Genomic DNA, 21274 nt, shown 5'->3' with positions numbered 1-21274 from the left:
TCAATTGCACTGGCAGTGTGTTTCCACTGAGTGGCAGCACACAATTGATAATTGGTGCCCATGTATTTTCTCACACCACACACACGTCAGTATGCTCAGCATGTATAGTAAACCCAGTATGACTGTCTCTCGCTTCTCTTCCACATTCTCCCAAGGCAAGTACAGGCACCTGTGAGGACCCCACCCAGCAGCAGACGAGGAAACCGGGCCTTGGTGTCCATTGGCAGGCACAAGCTGCGCCTGGTCAGCCCCAGTCGCTCTGTTCCAGCCTCCTACCTCTCAGGTACCCTCTTCTTTACTCCCCCCCCCCTCAGCCTGACAAGTCTCCTTGTCTGGCATCCGCTTGAGAATGTGCTACCTGCTCTCTCCTACACCAGCACCTGCCACTAGAGGGCATCAGTGAGCATTGTGCAGTGCAGGTGTGTGTGTTTGTTTGTGTGTGTGCGTGTGTGCGTGTGTGTACATCTGAGCGTGTGTTTGACTGTGTGATAGAGAGCCACAGAGAGAGGAGGGGGGGGTGGGCCCTGAGTGAATTAATTGCCCAATCTGGCTGTGATGGCTCATGGGCTGATTGCACTTGCTTTTACAACGAGTGCTCCTGATAACTGCTCTCCTATCGGAGCCACTCCAACTCTCTCCCCTCCCTCCCTGCCTCACTCCCTCCCTCACTCTCTCATTTAATCACTGGGAACTTTACTGCCATGACTAAAGAGTGTTTGCATCGGTCAAGTGTTTGGATCAAAAGGTGACATTACAAAGGTTATATTATAAACATTAGCATGTGGGAGAAGCTGTCTTTTATATAATTGTATGAACAGCATCATGTGCATGAGATCGTCAGATGGTATGAGTGACAATTGGAACTGTAACGGGGTAGTGTCTCTCAAACACTCAGTGTTGCTCACGTACACACACACACACACACACACACACACACATTCAGACAGACAGAAACCAGAACAAACAAATGGGTTTTGATCCTGGAATCTCTGCAATGTGCTATAAGGACTGGCTCTGACCCTATATGTTTCTCTCCATGTGCATTTTCTGCATTGCTGTTTCAGCATTGCTGTCTTCCATTTGGAGTCAGAACTCCTCTTCTGCCCCATTTCTACAGACAGCATGAGTCCACCAAGCGCTGACCAGGGTCGCACCTGTCAGCAAGATATGTAGTTTTTAATCAGGATGTTTTTGTTCTTTGTTTTTTTTAAGAAGCAATATAGATACTGAATGTATACCTCTATATTCCATGTCCTGTTACACATCTATGTACACATTGGTGCTTGCATGGCAATTTTGTCTTTGACACATTTTATGTTACTGATGGATGGAATGTGTTTGAGTTCTATACTGTATAATGTAGGATTCCTAGGATCATCTTGGTATGTGATGGTAATTTTTGATACCATAGATTTAATAGAGACCCTGTCAGACCAATAGTATGAAAAATCAGGAATAGAGTTTATTTACAATGATGCGCATCAAGGGAGAGACAGCATGACTTCACCTAAAGATCCATCAGCTGCTCTAACTAGACAAGGAAATAGTTAGGGTTTAAGTATCCTTCCAGGCTGACGGGAGATGGCGTTGGTCATCCCATCTCACGTGGACTACACTGAATCAGACTCTGATTAGTGGCAACCTGGCAATCCGGAGCAGATAGCTACTGACGCAGCCATGCAGAACAGTGAAACACTGCAAAGTCATAATATTCCTGCTTATCTCTCACAGTCTCACACAGATATACACAGGGACAGTACAGATATCATACAGTCATTACATAGAATCATACTTTTAGTATCAAAGTGACCCACTAATGAGAAATGCAGAACATTAAACCACATATTGGAAAATTGGGCATAATGTTCTATTCCACTTTCTCTCATATGATACTGGTGACCGGTTATTTGTCATAACAGCAAGGAATGCAGTGATTAGATTTCTGTGTGTGTGTGTGTGTGTGTGTGTGTGTGTGTGTGTGTGTGTGTGGTGTGTGTTTGTGCGCATACATGTGTGTGCGTGCGGGTGCGCGTGCGTGTGTCTGCATGTTTGGCCAAAAATGGAACTAGGTTTAATACAGCATTGAAGTGTTGTGTCCACCCAGGGAAGTCCTGCTTTCTACTCATAACCTCTCTCTTCTTGCTTTTCATTCTCTCTCTATCTCTCTCTCTCTCTGTCTCTGTCTCTCTATTTATCTCCCTCTCTCTCTCCCTCTCTGATAAAATAGCGAGTGTGCAGTATAATGATGTGTTGGTAAATGGTGTCGTAACAAAGCATAGAGGCAGGCACAGGAGCAGCTCTGACGGAGTGGCCACCACACACAGATATCACCTTCAGCTCCCCCACTTCGTTTCTCGCAAGCTTGTGTGTGTCGGAAGATAGCAGTTGCCCATAAAGACTTTATGGAACAGTAATGGCGGAGGATAAGGAATGGTGTTCACTGAAACCCTGACTGCCTCTTGTCACCATAACGACTGGTTAGAGGAAATGTCTTTTTCTAATTCCCGTGGTGACGGGTGCATGCATTCTCTCTTCCATGCCTCATCCTCTCTCACTCATCCCATCCCCTTATTCTCTTGTCGTTCTTATTGTGTTTATCCCGTCCCCCCTTTAGTCCCTTCATAGAGAGCCTTACAGGAGAATTCCAGTAAACATGCCCCCAGAATGTAGCACTGTAGCTGCCTGGCTGCTTTAGCTGTTGGCTGCAGAAACTCAAGCGATGTAGAACCTGACAGTACTTGGTGACCTCGAGAAACAGAGAATTCAGTGGAAATGCATGGATTCCAGTTTCTTCCAGTATCAGCAACTGGAATCCATGCCTTTCCACGGAATAATTTTTGGAATCTGATCCCTATCATACCTGTTCATTCTTACTCGTCGCTCGACTTATCGTGACTAAATTCAAGATGGCTGCAAACGCTAAACTTCGTGAAGGTACTGTCTGTATAAATCGTCTTGTAAGTAAACTACCAGTGCTTTTTCAAAGTTCTCAATGTCTCGTTTTAAATGTCAGGGCCCTCGGAAGTCTACCAATGAAGTGTGGAGATATATTGAGCCTCGTAAATAGTGTAAAACAGTGATTTATTTGCATGGCTAGCCCAATGCCGAAGCACCACCATTGAAAAAGCTGTTGGTAGCATCGGCTAACTAGCGCCAGATTTTGGAGTGCAGGGGACAAGCCGAGATGGGCTATGAGACATACGTTCACACTCGGTATCATGTTTCAACACACTTTAGGTCAATATCACACCGGAATTCTCCTTTAAGGCTATGCATTTGAGCTGACTGGTGATTTCAGCTTTGACAGATGTTTTCTTTTCAATTTAACATGGCCTGTACACACAGACATTATAAAATAGGAATATAGGAAAGGATCACCAGACATTGTTGATATGTGCTAGGTAGAGCATATTGACTGGCTTTCAATAAAAAGGTGCTGATGGTTGTCATGGTAAATTTAACAAGAACTTTAACATCCTGCACTTCTCTCATAAATATGAAGCAGTGAAATTCTCATAAACTTATTTGACTACTGCTGATCACACGTCATGTCAACAGTTTTTGTGCGGCAATGTGTCACACCTGCACTGCATTGTTAAACATCGGCTCTTTTTGGCAGAGAGTGAGAGTGAGGAAAGTGAAGGCCTCTCTGTAGCTGGGCTTTGAGACAGTACATCAGATGAACTACCGAGGTCAAGCAAGCCTAGTGCCCAGCAACACCACCCTACATGTGCAAAACACAGAGCAACCAAGCTACCATGGCTTTATTTGGTACCACACACACACACACACACACACACACACACACACACACGGGCACATGCACGGACACGCACACAAACACACACATATGCTCATGTTACTTAGTTCCTACATCAGTGGGAATCTTGTTACAGTTCTTACGAATGGCAGTTTATTTACCCATAATTCCGCATCTCTACTGACAGCAGGCAAAACCCCCTTCTGAGAGCCCCACGCTCTTCCTACTAGTGTGTCCACATGCACCTGCTTTTCATGCGTTCCATCACGCTAACACCTCTGCGCAAAAGCATGCTCGTGTACACACACACACACACACACACACACACACACACACACACACGTGTAGCCTGCAAGGAAAGGAAGACCCAAGGCCTGTCTTTCCTCAGCGTTCAGTGAGTCTACTTACAATGCATGTGTCAAGGCATGGAGAGTTTCTGAGATGTGGTTTGTTGGTTTGTTTTTCAGTCGGTTGAGTGCTTTCCCTTCCCAGCTACAGGCTACAGTGCCAATTTGGCTGATAAAGTCCCAAATAGTGTGTGTGTGTGTGTGTGTGTGTGTGTGTGTGTGTGTGTGGTTTGGGTGCCTGTATGTAAGACACACAGTAAACAGTCTCTGATATGCAGACCTCCTCCTTCCCAAGACTGCCCGGTGCTAAACACATGCACTGCCAATCACCGGACCCTGTCTCACGCACTGAGTCTACACTTACACACTCAAGCAGCTGCAGGAGGCCTCTGTCTCTCTCTCTCTCTCTCTCTCTCTCGGTCCCCCTCTCACTCACACACACACACACTATACAAACACACACAACATACATACACATAAGCTTGCATACACACACACACACACACACACACACACACTTGTCTCTCATTTGCCCCTTTCCCTCTGGGGCATCATAACGTTGAGGCTTTTATTGCCACGGCGACAGCATGAAGGCACTTGAGCCTCTCTCTCTCTGTGGTTAATGAGTTGAAGTCTAATTGTAAACCATAATAACCCCACACCCAACCCAGCTCTTCACACTGAACCCTAAACCTGTGCCCTTAACCCAACACTTACCACTCAAGACCAGTCACCTGCCCGTACAGAGACAATGCTTAAAGCCATAATCCCCGCTATGTTAACCTTAATTCTCAACCCCGAGCATTAACCCGATCACATTACTATTATTAAAGTCATTAGTACTCTGTTATGTTTCACTAATCATTTTTGATCGAGCCCTTGGGCTAATTTGAATTAGCTTCTGGCTTAATCAGGAGTCAACTGTATTTCATAGTCATATCAGTTAGTTAGTTAAATGTAAAAGTATAGAAAGCATGCCAAATCTACTTCAACCTGTGTAGTCCTGTGTAAATGTAAGTAGCTCGATCAGACATGAAGTATTAAGGTGCTATTTTGCCTCTTTCTTAATCAGCATTGTCCAGTTATTAAAAAGGAACACATTTTATTTATGCAAGACGTGAGCACATCTTTCAGCACAGAAATGGATATCTTTCACCATAGTTTTCATCAATGGAATAGCAATGCACTTAAAGTCAGGGTCGTGCAAGATGCTGAAATCTACAGCCCCAGCCATCCACCAACACCCCCACTGCCTGTTAGAACACCTGACACCCAAACACCAGCTGCTTCAGGTTGGCAACACAAACAGACAAGCAACTTGGCAACCATCTCCCTCTCTCTCGACCCCCCCCCCCCCCCCACCACCACCACCACCACCACTCTCTCTCACTCTCTCTCCCACTTGCTCACTTTCACTCTCTTTCTCGTTTCTTTCTGTCTCCCTTACTCACTCTCACTCTCTCTCGCTCTCTCTCTCACACACACACACACACATGCACGTCTGCAGAGCGGGATGCATCTCCTTTTCTGGTTTGTTTATTTTAGTTTGCTTTTTTGCATCAATCGCTGCTTCACACCTCCTTCAGTTTCTGCCACTTCTGTTCGCACCAGGGCCCATCCCTGTCCCCTCCTCATCTGAGCCCTTCGCTCTATATCTCAATTTCTTTCCACTGCTTTCCCCACTTTTACCTTCTTCCCTTCCCTTCTTTTTCAAGCCATCTGCACATTTTTTTTTTTTTTAAATCCCCCGTCCCACATAAGGCAGGAGTTGGTACTGATTCCTTGTTGTACAACCTACTGGGTACCCTGTTAGCAAAATTTCTCAATGTGCAGGGTTCCATTAAAGTGTATCGGACTGTCCAGCACAATGGAAAAATGACACTAAAGAGGTACTAAGTGTGTCAGAAAGGGTCACTTCTTTGGTATGGTTCACCAAAGCTGTTCTGGACCACCAGCGACCGTGATTCTTGAATTTCTGTCTGTCTGTCTGTCTGTCACTCACTCACTCACTCACTCACTCACTCACTCACTCACTCACTCACTCACTCACTCACTCACTCACTCACTCACTCACTCACTCACTCACTCACTCACTCACACACACACACACACACACACACACACACACACACACACTCACACACTCTCACACTCGCTCTCTCTCTCTCCTGCTGCATGTGTGAATGGTGTGCCTCTGTGTTAATTTGTGTAGTGAGCAAAGCCATACATGCTCTGAACTTGAATTTGTAGTTGATCTTGAATTCAGTGGCCGAGTAGGAGTCTGGTTCTGGTACCTGTCGTTGCCATGGTATGGGGGTCGCTGATTTACTACGCACTTGCCAGAACTTCCTCTAAATGTGTTTGCTGCCGTTATAGAAAGTGGTACGTCAACATCATCAGGCTCAGGGCTCTTACTCTCCCTCTCTAAGATGGGCCCTCACGGTCAAGAGCATTTTTTTTTATATAGAAATAGTGTGAGTGCAAGCGTGAGTCATGTTTGTGTACATGTGTGTGTGTGTATGTGTGCGAATGCATTGCGTGGGTAAGAGACATTGAGACATACGTGTTGACAGATGTAATCCACACCCCTTAAGTCTGAAATATTAGAGACCAGTCTTCGACCCCCCCCCCCCCCCCCCCCCTGTTTTTTTTTGGAAGGCAGGGTGGTTCATATGTCCACAGGGCTCTTTGTCATTCCCAAGACCCAAATAAATCAGAAATTCTAAGCAGGCCATGCCACCTCATTCTTTACAAACACATGCCACAGCCCATGCCCGGCTCCGTCGGTCACTTATAAACCCATATATGCTGCACACACACATCTGGAAGATTGATCTCAAGGGCTTCAGAAAGAGTGGCTTTAAAAAGCCTAGATCTAACTTAAGCCCTTTTGGCTGAATTGAATGCCTAAAATGGCCTCCAGAAGGTGTGGGGTCTGCATTAGTTTGTTAATGAGACCCAGGGCAAATATTTCTCAATATAGTTTACATTATCAGCTTTCATGGCAGGCCTGGTTTGTTTACTTAAACCTGTTATACAGAGCTGTCCCAGATATCTCATAATCTATAGGCCCCTGTAGCCCTTCTACGCTCCAGTATATTGGCCTTAATCTTTACCTCACTCATGAAACAAGGCTTCTTTTCTTAAGGACGTACTTCAACTTGAGGTTTTCTTGTGTGTGAATCGTTGTGTAGTCAGTGTTCACTGAAAGTACATTAGAGGTCTACTCTGAAAAATATATTCAACAGTCATTGCTTTTGTTGTCACTGCTATACTTGACTGCCTAGACCTACATAACTGTAATGCCCATGCGACGCCTTTGATGACACAAACCACCAACTGTGAAGAATCTCAGAATCTTCGGTGAGGGCTCAACTCTGTGACCTCATTTCACTGCCCACCTCTGACCCCTGGCAGGGTCCGACTCTAACATGACATTAGGGGTCAAGGGTCGCCACTGGCGTTTAGCTTCAGAGAAGAGCTTGTGTAACTTCTCCATTTGGACTCCAGCCGTCACCACTGATCACCACTTGAGCCCCAGCTATATTTATATCTTCTTCTCCTTCTTCTACTTCTTCTTCTTCTTCTCCTCTCTCTTTCTCTCACTCGCTCTCTCTCCCCCTCTCTTTCTCTCCCCCTCTCTGTCTTTCACTCTCTTTCCCCCCCACCCTATGGAGGGAGTGATGAAACTCTCCTAATTAACTGACAGGCTGTTGGTCATAGGAAAGGAGGGAGGGGGGTGTGGGTGGGTTGGCTGTTTGCAAGACTGCCCAGGGGCCAGAGTAACCCTTCAACCCCCCACCCCACCCCACCCCACCCTCTTGTCCCACCTGGCCCCTGGCCTGCATGGGGACAGAAACCCAAGCCTCCACTCCTCTCCCTCCCAACTTTCCATGGCTGCCTGTCTGATGGGCCACTCAAGCTGCCTGCAGCGCTATTCTGGGAGCAGGGAGTTATCCAACGCCTTTCCTTTCTCACTGGCACTCCAGCCTGTTGATCTCTGCTCTCTGTCTCTCTCTGCCCTGCCTTGAAAACCAAAAGACAACAATTTTATCATCAAAATTCTATAGCTGATGTTTTTAGTAAGGTCCCACCTTTTGAAGGTTTTAGAATATCTTATTAGCATAGATTTTAAAAAACATATTTAAGTTTAAACACACAGTGCTCTGGCCATTAAATAGCCTTAGTTGCGGAAATGGTCTTAAATTAAACAAACAAACAAACAAACTCTGTCTCTCTCTCCCTCTCTCTCCATCTCTCTTGACCACTCTCTCCATCATTCCATTCTTGCCATTTTCTTCCTCACTCTCTTTTTTTCCTCACCCAAACCTCTCTTTCGCTCTCTTTACCTCCCCCTCTCTCTCCCCCGCCCCCCCCCCCCTCTCTCTCTCTCCATAATGTGTTCAGTCCCCTGTGCCTCTCTGCTACCTCCCCAGAGAGCAGTTACGTTTTTGTTTTTTGCAGGGGCTCTTCTGGCCCGCCAGGCATTCCAGTCCTCCAGCTCCACACACACACACACACACACACACACACACACACACACACACACACACATTTACACTCACAAACAAACTGTCCAGACGCCCCTGCCAGTCCCCACAGGTGCTTCCTCAAATTAACCCCAGGCCGAGCACCTGCTGTCGGGTGGTGGCGTGTGCTGCAGGCCTGGGACACTAAAGTAGCACGACTTTGGTCAGGGTTTGAGAAGGAGGAGGAAGAGGAGGAGGAGGTCAGAACTGGATGAGGACTTAAGACCCATATGTCCAGGCAGCAGCCATGATAAACGATAACTGCAGGCTATAGTTTTAAATATCACTCTAGGTCATGAGAGGCGCGAACATCAACACCACACACTGTAACATGAAGAACGATGTTGTCGTCGGGCATCACTTTCAGAACGCAGCTGATTAAAAACACTGACAGCCAGAATACAACACATTTTAAAGGTGTGGCAATAAAGCATAAATTATATATTTGAGAGACGTTCTTCCTCATTGGTTAGTAAGGATGGCCTTGGTATTGTTACAGTTGTTGTTATATATTTCTCATTGGCAGGTCCTTTAGGCGAGTTCTGTGTCAGGGCTGTGGGTTGTGCCATGGATTTCTCACTCGTTCTGAATTACCATCTGCAGTCATGACATGCCACCACCCCAACCTCTCCCATCCTCTCAACCCTGTGTGTGTGTGTGTGTGTGTGTGTGTGTGTGTGTGTAATTATGTTTGTGTAATTATGGATGATTGTTTGTGTTTGTCAGCGTGTGCTCTACCCCGTTGAAGTGCTTTAAGATAACTGCTAATCCTTCTGTGGCAGTATCGATCAGGCGCCCTGAATAATTAATGCCTAACGGATTTAATTAGTGAGATTTGCTCAGACGGCCGGCAAAGGAATGGAATCGTAACCTGAGGGAGGGGTAAAAGCCTGCATTCGACACACACACACACACACACACACACACACACACACACACACACACACACACACACACACACACACACACACACTCACTCACAAATGCACACAGTATACAGACAATCTGAACATGTAATGTACATACAAAATATGTCCAATACACACACAACTTGAACATGTACAGTATGTAACAAATATGTATACACACAGCCATGTATACACACAGCCAGGTATACATGCACGTAAACACAACCTGGACATACAGTATGTATAACACGCATGCATGCATACTCTCTCTCTTTCTCTCTCTTTCTCTCTCTCTTTATGCCTCTCCCTCTCTTTCTCTTTCTCCATTTCTTCGTCTGCCTTCTTCTCGTGATTATTGCAGGATATCTGTATAAAGACAACACACACCCACACACATACAGAAATGCACAAGGAAGCATGTATTTTGGCAAGATGTGGAGGCCCATTTAATTCAGCCACCCCCCTCTCTCTCTCTCTCTCTCTCTCTTTCTCTCACTCACTCACTCTCTCTCTCTTTCTCTCTCTTTCTCTCTCACTCACTCACACTCTCTCTCTCTCTTTCTCTCTCTCTCAAATTCAAATTCAAATTCAAGTATGCTTTATTGGCACGACAAACCATATGATGCATTGCCAAAGCGTTCACAGGAATAATAATAATTAAAGAAAATACAAATACAAAATGATATAAACATGTACAAACATTACAAACATTGTTACACTTCGTCACACACACACACACACACACACACACACACAGACAGCACGTCACAACCATACAAGACCATTGTCTGTACACGTGCATAAGAAAACCAAGACAGGACAAAACTCTCTCACTCTCTCTCTCTCTCTCTCTCTCTCTCTCTCTCTCTCTCTCTCTCTCTCTCTCTGTCTCTCTCTGTCTCTGTCTCTCTCTCTCTCTCTCTGTCTCTCTCTCTCTCTCGCTCTCTGTCTCTCTCTGTCTGTGTGTTTTTGCTCCCCTGCTGCTTGTGATCTGTGAGCTGTTAGCGGTGGCGGGAGGTGGCAGCGGGAGGTCAGGTCATCCTGCGGTCCTAGGGTCCTCGCGGATCGCTGGGATTACAGCACCGTCTCGTGTCACCGTGTTCCAAGCGCTCACGCCTGATCAGGCTATTTTTACACTTATATCTCGTATCGCACATCACATCTTGTGCATGACATATACACTCACACACACGTACACTTACACACACACACACACACGTACACTTACACACACACACACACACGTACACTTACACACACACACACACACACGTACACTTACACACACACACACACACGTACACTTACACACACACACACAGACACACACGCACACACACACACACGTACACTAACACATACACACACGTACACTAACACACACACACACACACACACACACACGTACACGTACACCCACACATATACACACATACATACACTAACACACACAGACACACATACACGTACACGTACACCCACACCCACACCCACACATACACACACATACAGATATATGTATTCTGTGTCATGGAGTTCTTTCCTCTCTCCATTTCAGTCTCCATGTCTCTCCTGCTCGCGCTCAGGCTTTGGCCATGTTGGGATTCTCTTGCATTTGCAGTGTTGATCAATTCAGTGCAAGTCCACTGCTGTGGCGCCATGGTGGTGACCTGTCGTATGTACAGTACCCACTGGTGGCTTTCTGCAATGCTGTGAATTATCAGAGGGCAGTTACCTGAGAGGACTGCTATTCTGTGCCCTGATAGCTCTGTAAGAATGGCATGTGAAGATGTAGGCTACATACATTTGGATGTTGCATGGCTATATGCAGTTTCTCCAAATAATCAATTGTAAGATCCACCAACTTTGCTTATCTTACACACACACACACACACACACACACACACACACACACACACACACACACACACACACATATTTTAATGCTTTTTATTTAGACACAGGAGAAAATTATATCCAATTGGATGACCTACAGATCCAAACATTGATGGAAGTATGTTGCACATTTAGACAGATCTGATTAAACACAGAATGCTTGTGCTATTCATCCTTTATGCACCAGTGGTTATAGGTTAATGGATACACTACCTGTTATTGCAGAAATGGAGCAGTACTTTGTTAGTCTTTTTGCATTTGGCTTGCTTACAGAGTTGCAACACTGTTGCAATCCATATAAAACAAGTTTGTGTATGTCCAAGACTCATAAACACATACACGCGCACACACACACACATATTCACACACAAATACGCAGGCATGCTCACATGTGAGCACATGTGCACACAGACCCTTAAAGTAAGATAGATGGCAGGCATTTCCCTAGTGGGGTGCGCAATGGGAATGGTCAGTTTGTCGGCTGTCAGGAGTGTTTGGTTTCCCGGGCCCTTTGGGAGACTGAGGTGAGGGAAAATATTGATTTCCAGGTCTTTATCTCTATTTAAGCCACCCCCCCCCCTTACACACACACATACATACACACACACACATACATACACACACACACACACACACACACGCACACAGATACCACCACCACCCTCACCCTCAATCCCAATAGTTGTTTTTTAAGTGTATTTGATGGGAGCTATGTTTGTGTGGGAACTTCAATTTGAAACATGGCCCACACACAACAAAAAGCCTACTGTTGATTACTGTTAAAGACTGCATTCTGTACATTTGGTACGCATCTGTATTTAACCTAAGGTCCTGTACCTAAGCGGTTGGGTACAAACAAGTGTACCTTTACACCCCTATGCTGTAGTAAATTCAAGTCCTCAGCCCCCAGTTGGCTTGATGACTTGGTGTCTGTGCACGTGTGAATCTGTTCACATAGCCTACTTATTTTTTATACCATGAAACCCTGTCAGAGCGTAATGTACTGATAATGTCAGCGGTTGTGTGTGTGTGTGTGTGTGTGTGTGTGTGTGTGTGTGAGAGAGAGAGAGAGAGCAGTGTCCTCAATGCAGAGGAGTGGACGCTGCTATTTTAGGGGTGCAGATTGCACCCATCTCGGGGTGGGGGTGGGGGGGTGGGGAGGTGGTTTTGCAGCCCGTCCCAGATCCCCTTTCATGGCATTCTGCTCTTAACGACCCACCTGAGGTGACACCTCTCCGGTTTTCATGGTGATGGGACCCCTGTCACTAACATAATGTGGCACATCTTCTCCATAACTGTTTCTAATGACCTAACCCACTCTGTCTTTCACAAGTATAATAAATGCCTCAGTATAAGCCTTACTATATCACCTGATTGCAATGCAGAGAGAAGCACACCAGGTTACTGGAAAAGTGTCCCAAGTGAGATTTTTCACTGTGTTTGGGAGTGTCACATTTCTACCAGATCAAGTTAGCAGGTTAACACGGAGGAGGTGATTTTTGTAAGCTACACTTGCATTTCTCTGTGTCAGATCAGATGGAGTCCTATCCTGAAGTAGCCAGAGCTCAATTCTATTTAGAATATGAATCTGGAACTGGAGTATTGGGCAGGGTTCCCACGGGTCATAGTGTAGATAATGGAACTTTGTAGGATGGAAGACAAATGTTCTCAATATGACTTGACCAAAGCCAAATATGACTTTTTTAGAATATTATATTATATTAATATTAATGCCTAAACATTGCATATCAGATAGGCTAATGTGGGATTCATTTGTGATATAGACATGGTCTAAACAAAATCAGAGATGGTACAACAACAACCTTTTCTGATTTGATACAGAATGGCCCATCTGTAAGCTAGCCTGATCATATAGGCTCCTGCAGTAGATCATGTAGTCAGTCGCCTGGTGTTGACGTGATGAGGTAGCCTAGATCTGGTGCGATTGGCAGCCAGAGTGTGGAACAGATGGTGTGGTTAACGTTTCGGCAGTACTGTGGTCCCGAATTCCAGTAATTCTCAACTCTACTCTCCTCTCTTATCCTCTCCTCTCCTCTCCCATTCTGGAAGTGGTAAAATGAATCCTCATAGTGGGTGCTGAGGCCTGGTCTAGTCTGGGACTGGCTGGCCTGTGGTCACTCAGTCGTGTCACTCACCCAATCAATCAGTCAGTCACCGCGCTCTCCGGGTCCGAGAAGGGGATCGCCTGAGCCTACATTTTGGAAGGGGCAGGGTGGGGCGGGGAGGGTGGAGGTCCATTTTCATGGCGAAATGATGAATGATGTTGTGCAACCAGAACCTTGCCCCGGGTGGGTTTCGTGTGGCTGCCGTTACAGACGGCGAGGAGCCCCGGCTGGCAGATGAAGTGTTTTAAGAGGCTACATGAGAGCGTCACTCATGCGTCTCCAACTCCTTATGCGCAAGGGGCACATCACTCAACTTTATATGGGCTGTCATTGCACTTTACGAAGCGTCCGCATACCGAGCCTATACATACTCGCGGGACACAAACACATATTGACACACACACACACACACACACACACACACACACGCACATACACACATACACACGCTCAGATAAACACACATGCACCTGCCCCTGGTTGCCCCTAAGGGATTTGGTGTGTAGGAGATTGCGGGTAAAGAATCCTCTGATGGTTTAGGTTGAAACGTGGGCCCATGCCACTTAACCTTTAACTGACCTAACTGAAGTCCCGCACTCATCACACACAAGTGCCCAGACGCACGCACGCATGCATCACATCACTCATACTTATATTAGAGTGACTCGACAGAGCTATTGACTTCAGGAATGACCTTAGCATGCACACGCACATTTTGCGTATACGTGCCTCGGTGGTCATGTCAGTCACAGCCTACAGTCCGCAGTGGCATTTGTTTATGTTTCTGGAGTATCTGGAGTTTCAAGGCCTTTCTGAAGGTGACCGCAAGTGCATAGCTGCATCTCTGGACTGGACTTTTGTATTGCAACCTCCAGGTCAGAACACCTTTAGGGAATTATCATCTCCAAGTAAACCCGTCACCAGTGGACAAACAAGGAGCAACTAATAATGACTCTGGCCGTGACTGGACTGGAGGGAACGCAACAGCATGTGGCACTAAGGGTTGTGAACTTTTTTTTTGCATGATTTTAAATTGTTGGTGCCAAATGGCGTAAACCGTGGCCAGTCCGTTGGTTCATTAGCCCATCATAACCGATTGATTATTAAGTGAATGAACAGGGCTCTCACTGAGGTGTCAGATTTGCGAAGGAGCAAGTGAGCGCTGCTTGAAGTGGCGTTCTACCCCGATGTGTCCTCAAATCCTCCTTCGTGAAGCTCATCTGCCTGCCGGCTCTAAGCCCCGTCTCTCTCTGTCATAACCGTCAAGATATCCGCTCATCTCCGAGGAAAGGGCTGTGGAACTGCTGCTTCCCGGTTGGACGTCCATGTAGTCTTGCGCTGTGAGACTTAATTGACACTAGTGGTGTGTGTCGCTCATTTAGAAGGGTGTGTATGTGGAGGGTGTGTGTGTGTGGGGGGGAGGGGCTGCTCATTACAGCTGCACCTTCCTGTCGGGGGTTATGCATAGGTGGGTGTGGGGGTAGAAGATGAGCCCCTGGAGGATTTGGGGGCTGAAGCGGAGAGTGTACGCGGGGGTCCCTGGGGCCTCAGTGTCCTGTCGCTGATAAGATGAATGAGCTGACAGCGACGCCACAGCGCCGAATGGCAGAGCCGCGAGCTGGCAGAGAGCTGTCAGACGTGGCACAGGATGGCTGCCATGATGGCAGGCAAGCGGGCGGGTTGGCACCGGGCGGGCATAGGGACGGTCGGGCCGCCCGCCGATGAGTGAGCCCCTAAGCGGATCGGGGACGATAGCTTCCACACGTCACACCCTCGTCATCTCAATGCCCTGTAGGGAGCAAGACAGCATCTATGGATGAGACACTCAATGGGACATGGGCTAGACCCCGCATGACCCTGAGTAGACTCCCGCAACCCAAGACCTGAGATTAGGCTTGTCATTAGGTATCTGCACTGTAAGTAGTGATTTGGGCTGGTAGGCCCATCACTGGCACAGCTTGCCCTCAGAGAAGTGCCTCTGCATGCTATATCAGTAAAGATGGAAGGAGCTGTAGAGAAAATGGTAGAGGTCAGATGCAGGGCCAGGACGCAGGAGGTACGATAAGACAGGGGTTGGGCATGAGATGCTGGATGTCAAAGGTAGTTTGAAGAGGAGGTGATTACATTGGAGATCAAAGATTCAGGTGATAGAATTTGAGGAGGAGATGTTTATTGGTGGGTTGGTTGCTAGATGGCTGTTGATGAGACCTGAGTAGTGGTGTCCTGGAGATGAAGCATTTGAATCCGAGGCTATAGATGGACTTAAGGTTTTAGATGGCAGATGTTGAAAGTCGAGGTTGGCTCTTCACACTGTATGTTGTGGCCTGATGTAAGGGGAGATCAGATCTAGACCAAATGTAGGGTTGGGCGTTGTGCATTGCACTTCAGGGATGTGGAGACTGAGAGGTGATCATTGCTTTGGGTTGGCTCTTAAGGTGTGTAGGCTGAGAGGAAAACCATTAGAATGTAAGGCTACGATAATAGCTGATTAGCTGTAGACATTAAGGGATGCATTAAGTTAAATGACTGAGGCTTCCATTCAAACACTCCCCACTGCTATTTTAGAAAGGAAACGTGATTGGTTGATCTCAGATGGCCTTAAGAAGACATCATCTTGTGCTACTCTGAAACCATTTACCTCTGGGTGTGTGCAAGCTCTGGGGAACACACATACACACACACACACACACACACACACACACACACACACACAGACACACACTCCCTCTCTCAAAGGTCTTCTGACGAGTGGGGGATGTGTGTCAGTGAGCGATGGATGGGCCACTCCTGGTCGTAAAGTCCAGCAGCTTGTGTTGCTTCATTGGGTCTGGACCCAACGGGGTCTCAATCTTTCTCCTAATAGCCCTCTGACAGGTCCACGCACACCGTGTGACACGCACACACACACACATGCTCACAGAAACATGTGTATACATTCACTTCTATCCACACACACTTACTCACACACTCATTGAAATATTCATCAATACTGACCTGTCTCACACGTGCAGTCATTCCTTTAAATGCTTGTGTGTTCTCTCTCTCACTCTCTCACTCTCTCTCTCTCTCACTCTCTCACTCTCTCTCTCACTCTCACACACACACACACACACTCACTCACACACACTACACTCACTCACACTCTTTGTACTATTCCACTTTACCTGATGCTCACTGACAGGGCTATTGAACCACTGCCTCCAATGTGCTTGTATGTGTGTGTGTGTGTGTGTGTGTGTGTGTATGAGAGAGAGAGAGAGAGAGCGAGATAGAGAGAGAGAAGGCAGTGGGAGCTGCTGGCTGTGTTGACAAGCCCTATTAGTCATCTACAGGGAGGCCCAAATAGCTCTGACTACAATACAGATGACTGCTGCGGAAAAGAAAGGCACTTCAAGCCAGCCAACTAATCCCCTACAACCACCCCCCACCTCTCCCACAGACACACACACATGATCGCTCACACAGGTGCACTCGGGGAAGCTCACATAGTCACATAGAAAGCCACACTCATGTATGCATAAATCCTGGGTAAACGGGAGGTCCCATTCTTCTGTCCATCACCAGTAAATTCTTGGGAGATGAATTTCTCGCTGTGATACAGACCTATCTTCCTGTAGGGTTGTGTACTCGTGGCCAAGTAGTATTTTTTTCTGTTCATTTTCATTTTTTTTGAAGCAACAAACCAAATCCTTTTCCTTATTCCCAAATTCCTTTTACTGGGTTACATTTCTGCTTTCTCCTTGGATATTAACTGTGAGTAGTGAGTACTGTTAATACTGTTAACAGTGAACAGAGTCAAACCGTGCTTCTCTGGCACGATGGATTTCAGTGTGCCTTGTGTCTGATAAAAGGTAGCTTAAGTTCATATATATTTGGCACGAGTCTGCTTCCGGACTCTTCCATCCTTTACGCAGATGGAGCGTGGCTGCCATGAGCTAGTGAGAAGCCTCATCTCCACTCCAGGATGGATGAACAGAGAGAGAAAGAGGGAGACAAATAGACAAATAAGTAAATAAATAAATGGCTCCTGGCTGGCGTCGGCTGATGAATGTGTGAAATGATAGGATGAATGAGAGGTGAAGAGAAGTGTGGGGACACAGGGGAGGCGACAGTGGAAATGATTTATTAGACTCATAAAAATTCTGCCTTTGTTATTCCTTCATTTTCCTCGGCGAGCCTTGTTAAAAAGAGCGCCTGTCAGAGAAGTTGTAAGGGTGGCTGCGAGTGCGCTGAGGAGTGTGTGTGTAGTGAGCGCATGTTCCCTTGTGTCGTGTGTGTGAGCGTAAGAGAGATATGACTGTGTGAGTGTGTGTGTCTGTGTGTGTGTCCTTGTCTCATTTTTTGGTTTCTGTTTCAGACTAAATCTCTTGTTTGAGTTGCTTCCCTCTTCTCCTCGTCTTTGTCCTCAGGCCCTGCTGTTCACCTTGCCCCGAGTCGGGTCCGAACGCGCTACCGGATCGATGCCAGGCGCTGGCACGCGCTCCCACACCAGCCCCACCCCCACCCCAGTACGGCCCGCTCATGGAGGTCCAGGAGAGTCCAGTCAGCCAGGTCAGATGCTGGACAAGACACACCCGCCCGCTCACCCGCCTCACCGGTTGTCATGGCGACACACACTCAGCATTCTGCCTACTCAGCAACCCCCCGCCCCCCCCCCCCCCCCCCCCCCGGCTCTGCCTTTTTTGCTCTTGCTCTCTGTCTTTTCTCTCTCTCTCTCTCTCTCTCTCTCTCTCTCTCTCTCTCTCTCTCTCTCTCTCTCTCTCTCTCTCTCTCTTTCTCTTTTGCTCTTTTGCTCTCCTGCATCTCCCATACTCCAGTCCTGCATGTGTCATGTAAGTGCTCCTTTAACACATGGGGCAGGAGATAAGCCTCCTATCTACTCCTGCTATAAGGAGCAGGAAAGGGAGCAGGAGCGCTCGTCCTCTGGTTATTACAGTCCATTACGACCATATAGTCATAAACACTAATTTATCCACACACACACACACACACACACACACACACACACAACGTAATGCCATCCTCTTTGCTGTCCATCTCTTTCTTTATTTATCCTCTGGCATGAAATGATGGAGAGAGAGCAGAAGGTGAGAGTCATAGAAGAATGACAGAACGAGTGATGAATAGAGATGAAGATGAGAATGATGAGGGAGGGAGAAAGAGAGACTTGGAGAAGGAGAGAGAGAGAGAGTTGGAGAGAGTGGGGTTGGAGAGAGAGTGAGTTAGAGAGAGAGAGTTGGAGAGATAGAGAAAGAGAGAGAGAACTGAGGGTGTGTAGACTAGACGTGGTAGAGATATCCCTTGTAAATCAGGTGTCTATCCCCACACATTCAATGCTCCTATTAAGCAAATGAATCGAACTTCATTCCTTTGATTTAGTGCGGAGGGCAGAGACTCCAGAGAGGCAGCGAGAGATTTAGAGAATTTGAAGGGAGGAGAAGGGAAGAGATGGCAGAAAGAGAGGAGGAGAAGGAAAGAGATGGCAGAAAGAGAGGAGGAGAAGGAAAGAGATGGCAAAAAGAGAGGAGGAGAAGGAAAGAGATGGCCAAAAGAGTGTTATTTAATTTAGAGTCAGGGAGAGAGGGGGTTAGAGAGTGTAGGAAAGCCGTGTTCACTGTGTCATTACTGTACTGCTATGTAACTACATGTCTTTGAGTTTCTGGATATGTCGGATACAGTTGATTATCACTTTTGTGATCAGTCTGTTAAGAGTAGCTATGCTTAGGGCGTGTATGCATATGTAGGGCTGCACAATTAATCATACTAAAATTACAATCTCAGTTTACACATATAGTTTATCAGGTAAATGAGTGCTGTGAACACTACACATGCAATAAATAGTGATTTCATGAAAATCGTGATTTTCCTTTTATCCAGTGTTCTACAGTGGCATCCCTAATGTTACGCATATGTTGAGCATATGTTGAGTGATCAGAGTGCATGTTGTGTACAAGTATGATCAGTGTACATTGAGAGTAGCATGATGAGGATACGTTAAGTGTATATCCTCTATGTTTTAACATATGAAGATTAATGTATGTTGGGAGTATGTCATGTGCATGTTTTAATTACACAATGCTAAGTGTATATTAAGTGTGTTGGAGGTATGTTTTAAGTATGTTAATATACGTTGAGAGTATGTTAGGTGTATGTTAAGTGAATGTTTAATAGAGAGACCCAGCTGGAGGGGGCCTGCCCCTGTGGCCTGAGGCTGATGACGGATCGCCGCTCATTGACTGCTCCTGCAGTTAATATTGATTCACTATGGCATTTTCAATTTGAGGCGCCATGACGCTGCGCTGTGTGAAATATTAGAGGGAAATGAGAGAGAGAGAGAGAGAGAGAGAGAGAGAAAGAAAGAAAGAAAGAAAGAAAGAGTGAGAGAAATGAGAGAGAGCGAGAGCGAGAGAGAGAGAGTCTGACTGGGTGACTGGGTCCTCTCTGTGCCCACCTGACCTTTGCTTGTGCTGCTGATGTCAGCGGTGTTCCCACCTGTGTTGACCTCTGTCGTGTCCGCCCTCTTTGCTGTGTCGACACGTGCGCTCGGCCACACTGTGCCAATACCTGTGCTGATGTCAGCTCTGCCTGTGCTGACGATGTTCTCCGTGTTCCACCTCTGCCCCCGTCCTAAAGGTGTTCTCACCTGTGCACATGATGTAGCCTCGGGTCTCCAAATGATGATGTTTATCCAGTGATGATGTTTATGGAATTGATCAAACCCAAGCACTGCTGGTTAACCAGGTGTTCATATGCATCGTTTCTGATGGGTAACCTGAAGGAAACGTCTCATATGGATTGATGATATATTTTGATGCGCCTAATCTTGGTCGTGTTCTTGCCAGTGATAGTCTCTGTTTAATCTCTTAGAATTTGGCAAGTGGCTACCAGTGGTTAAGACAGCAATCTCTAAGTGGGCAATTTTCATTGGATGATATAAGATTCCATGATACATACATGCCAGCACAAGCACTCCAACAAAGTAGTGCGCGCACACACACACACACACACACACACACATACACACACACTCACACACGCGTGCGTGTGCACAGACATTCTCAGACACACACACACACACACACACACACACACACACACACACACGCAGACACACACCCTGTTCCAGTCACGGCCTCTTTACTTGCCCCTCAGCCCCAGGGGGACTAGGGTGACCCCCAGCTCCCAGCATGCCTTGCAGGAGTGTGTAGTCAGCAGGATCAGGCCTGCGGGTGATTGGTGGGCTGGCGTGGAGGTGGGGTTGGGGGGTGGGTGGGACTCGCTGGAGAAATGGCCACCGTAAATCTGCCCTGCCACCAGAAAAGAGATATAATCTCAACATTAAGCACATTAATAGTAGCAGGAGCTGAATTAAGAAAGCTGTAAAGCACGGGCCGTCAGCGCGTATATCACACCAACCCCCCCTCCCCTCCTCCTCCTCCTCCTCCTCTCCTGTTCTCTCCACTCCTCCCACTCCACTCCTCCTCCTCCTCCTCCTCCTCTCCTGTTCTCTCCACTCCTCCCCCTCCCCTCCTCCTCCTCCTCCTCCTCTCCTGTTCTCTCCACTCCTCCCCCTCCCCTCCTCCTCCTCCTCCTCCTCTCTTGTTCTCTCCACTCCTCCCACTCCACTCCTCCTCCTCCTCCTCCTCCTCTCCTGTTCTCTCCACTCCTCCCCTCTGCTCTCCTCTCTCTTGTCTCTCCTCCCTTTCTT

At 46.9% G+C, this 21274-nt stretch overlaps 1 protein-coding gene across 1 annotated transcript in view; it reads left to right on the top strand.

Annotated features, from left to right (window-relative positions):
* Nucleotides 1-21274, top strand: part of zc3h3 (zinc finger CCCH-type containing 3) — a 38915-nt gene that overhangs the window by 2086 nt on the left and 15555 nt on the right. The window contains exons 3-4 of the mRNA XM_042056508.1: nucleotides 156-283; nucleotides 17976-18117. Coding sequence (XP_041912442.1) covers nucleotides 156-283; nucleotides 17976-18117 — 270 coding nt within the window. The remainder of the gene's footprint in view (nucleotides 1-155; nucleotides 284-17975; nucleotides 18118-21274) is intronic.

This window comes from Alosa sapidissima, chromosome 12, assembly GCF_018492685.1.
Source record: "Alosa sapidissima isolate fAloSap1 chromosome 12, fAloSap1.pri, whole genome shotgun sequence".
NCBI lineage: Eukaryota > Metazoa > Chordata > Actinopteri > Clupeiformes > Clupeidae > Alosa > Alosa sapidissima.
The sequence above is the reverse complement of the archived record's forward strand: the minus strand, read 5'-3'. Positions and strand labels throughout refer to the sequence as shown.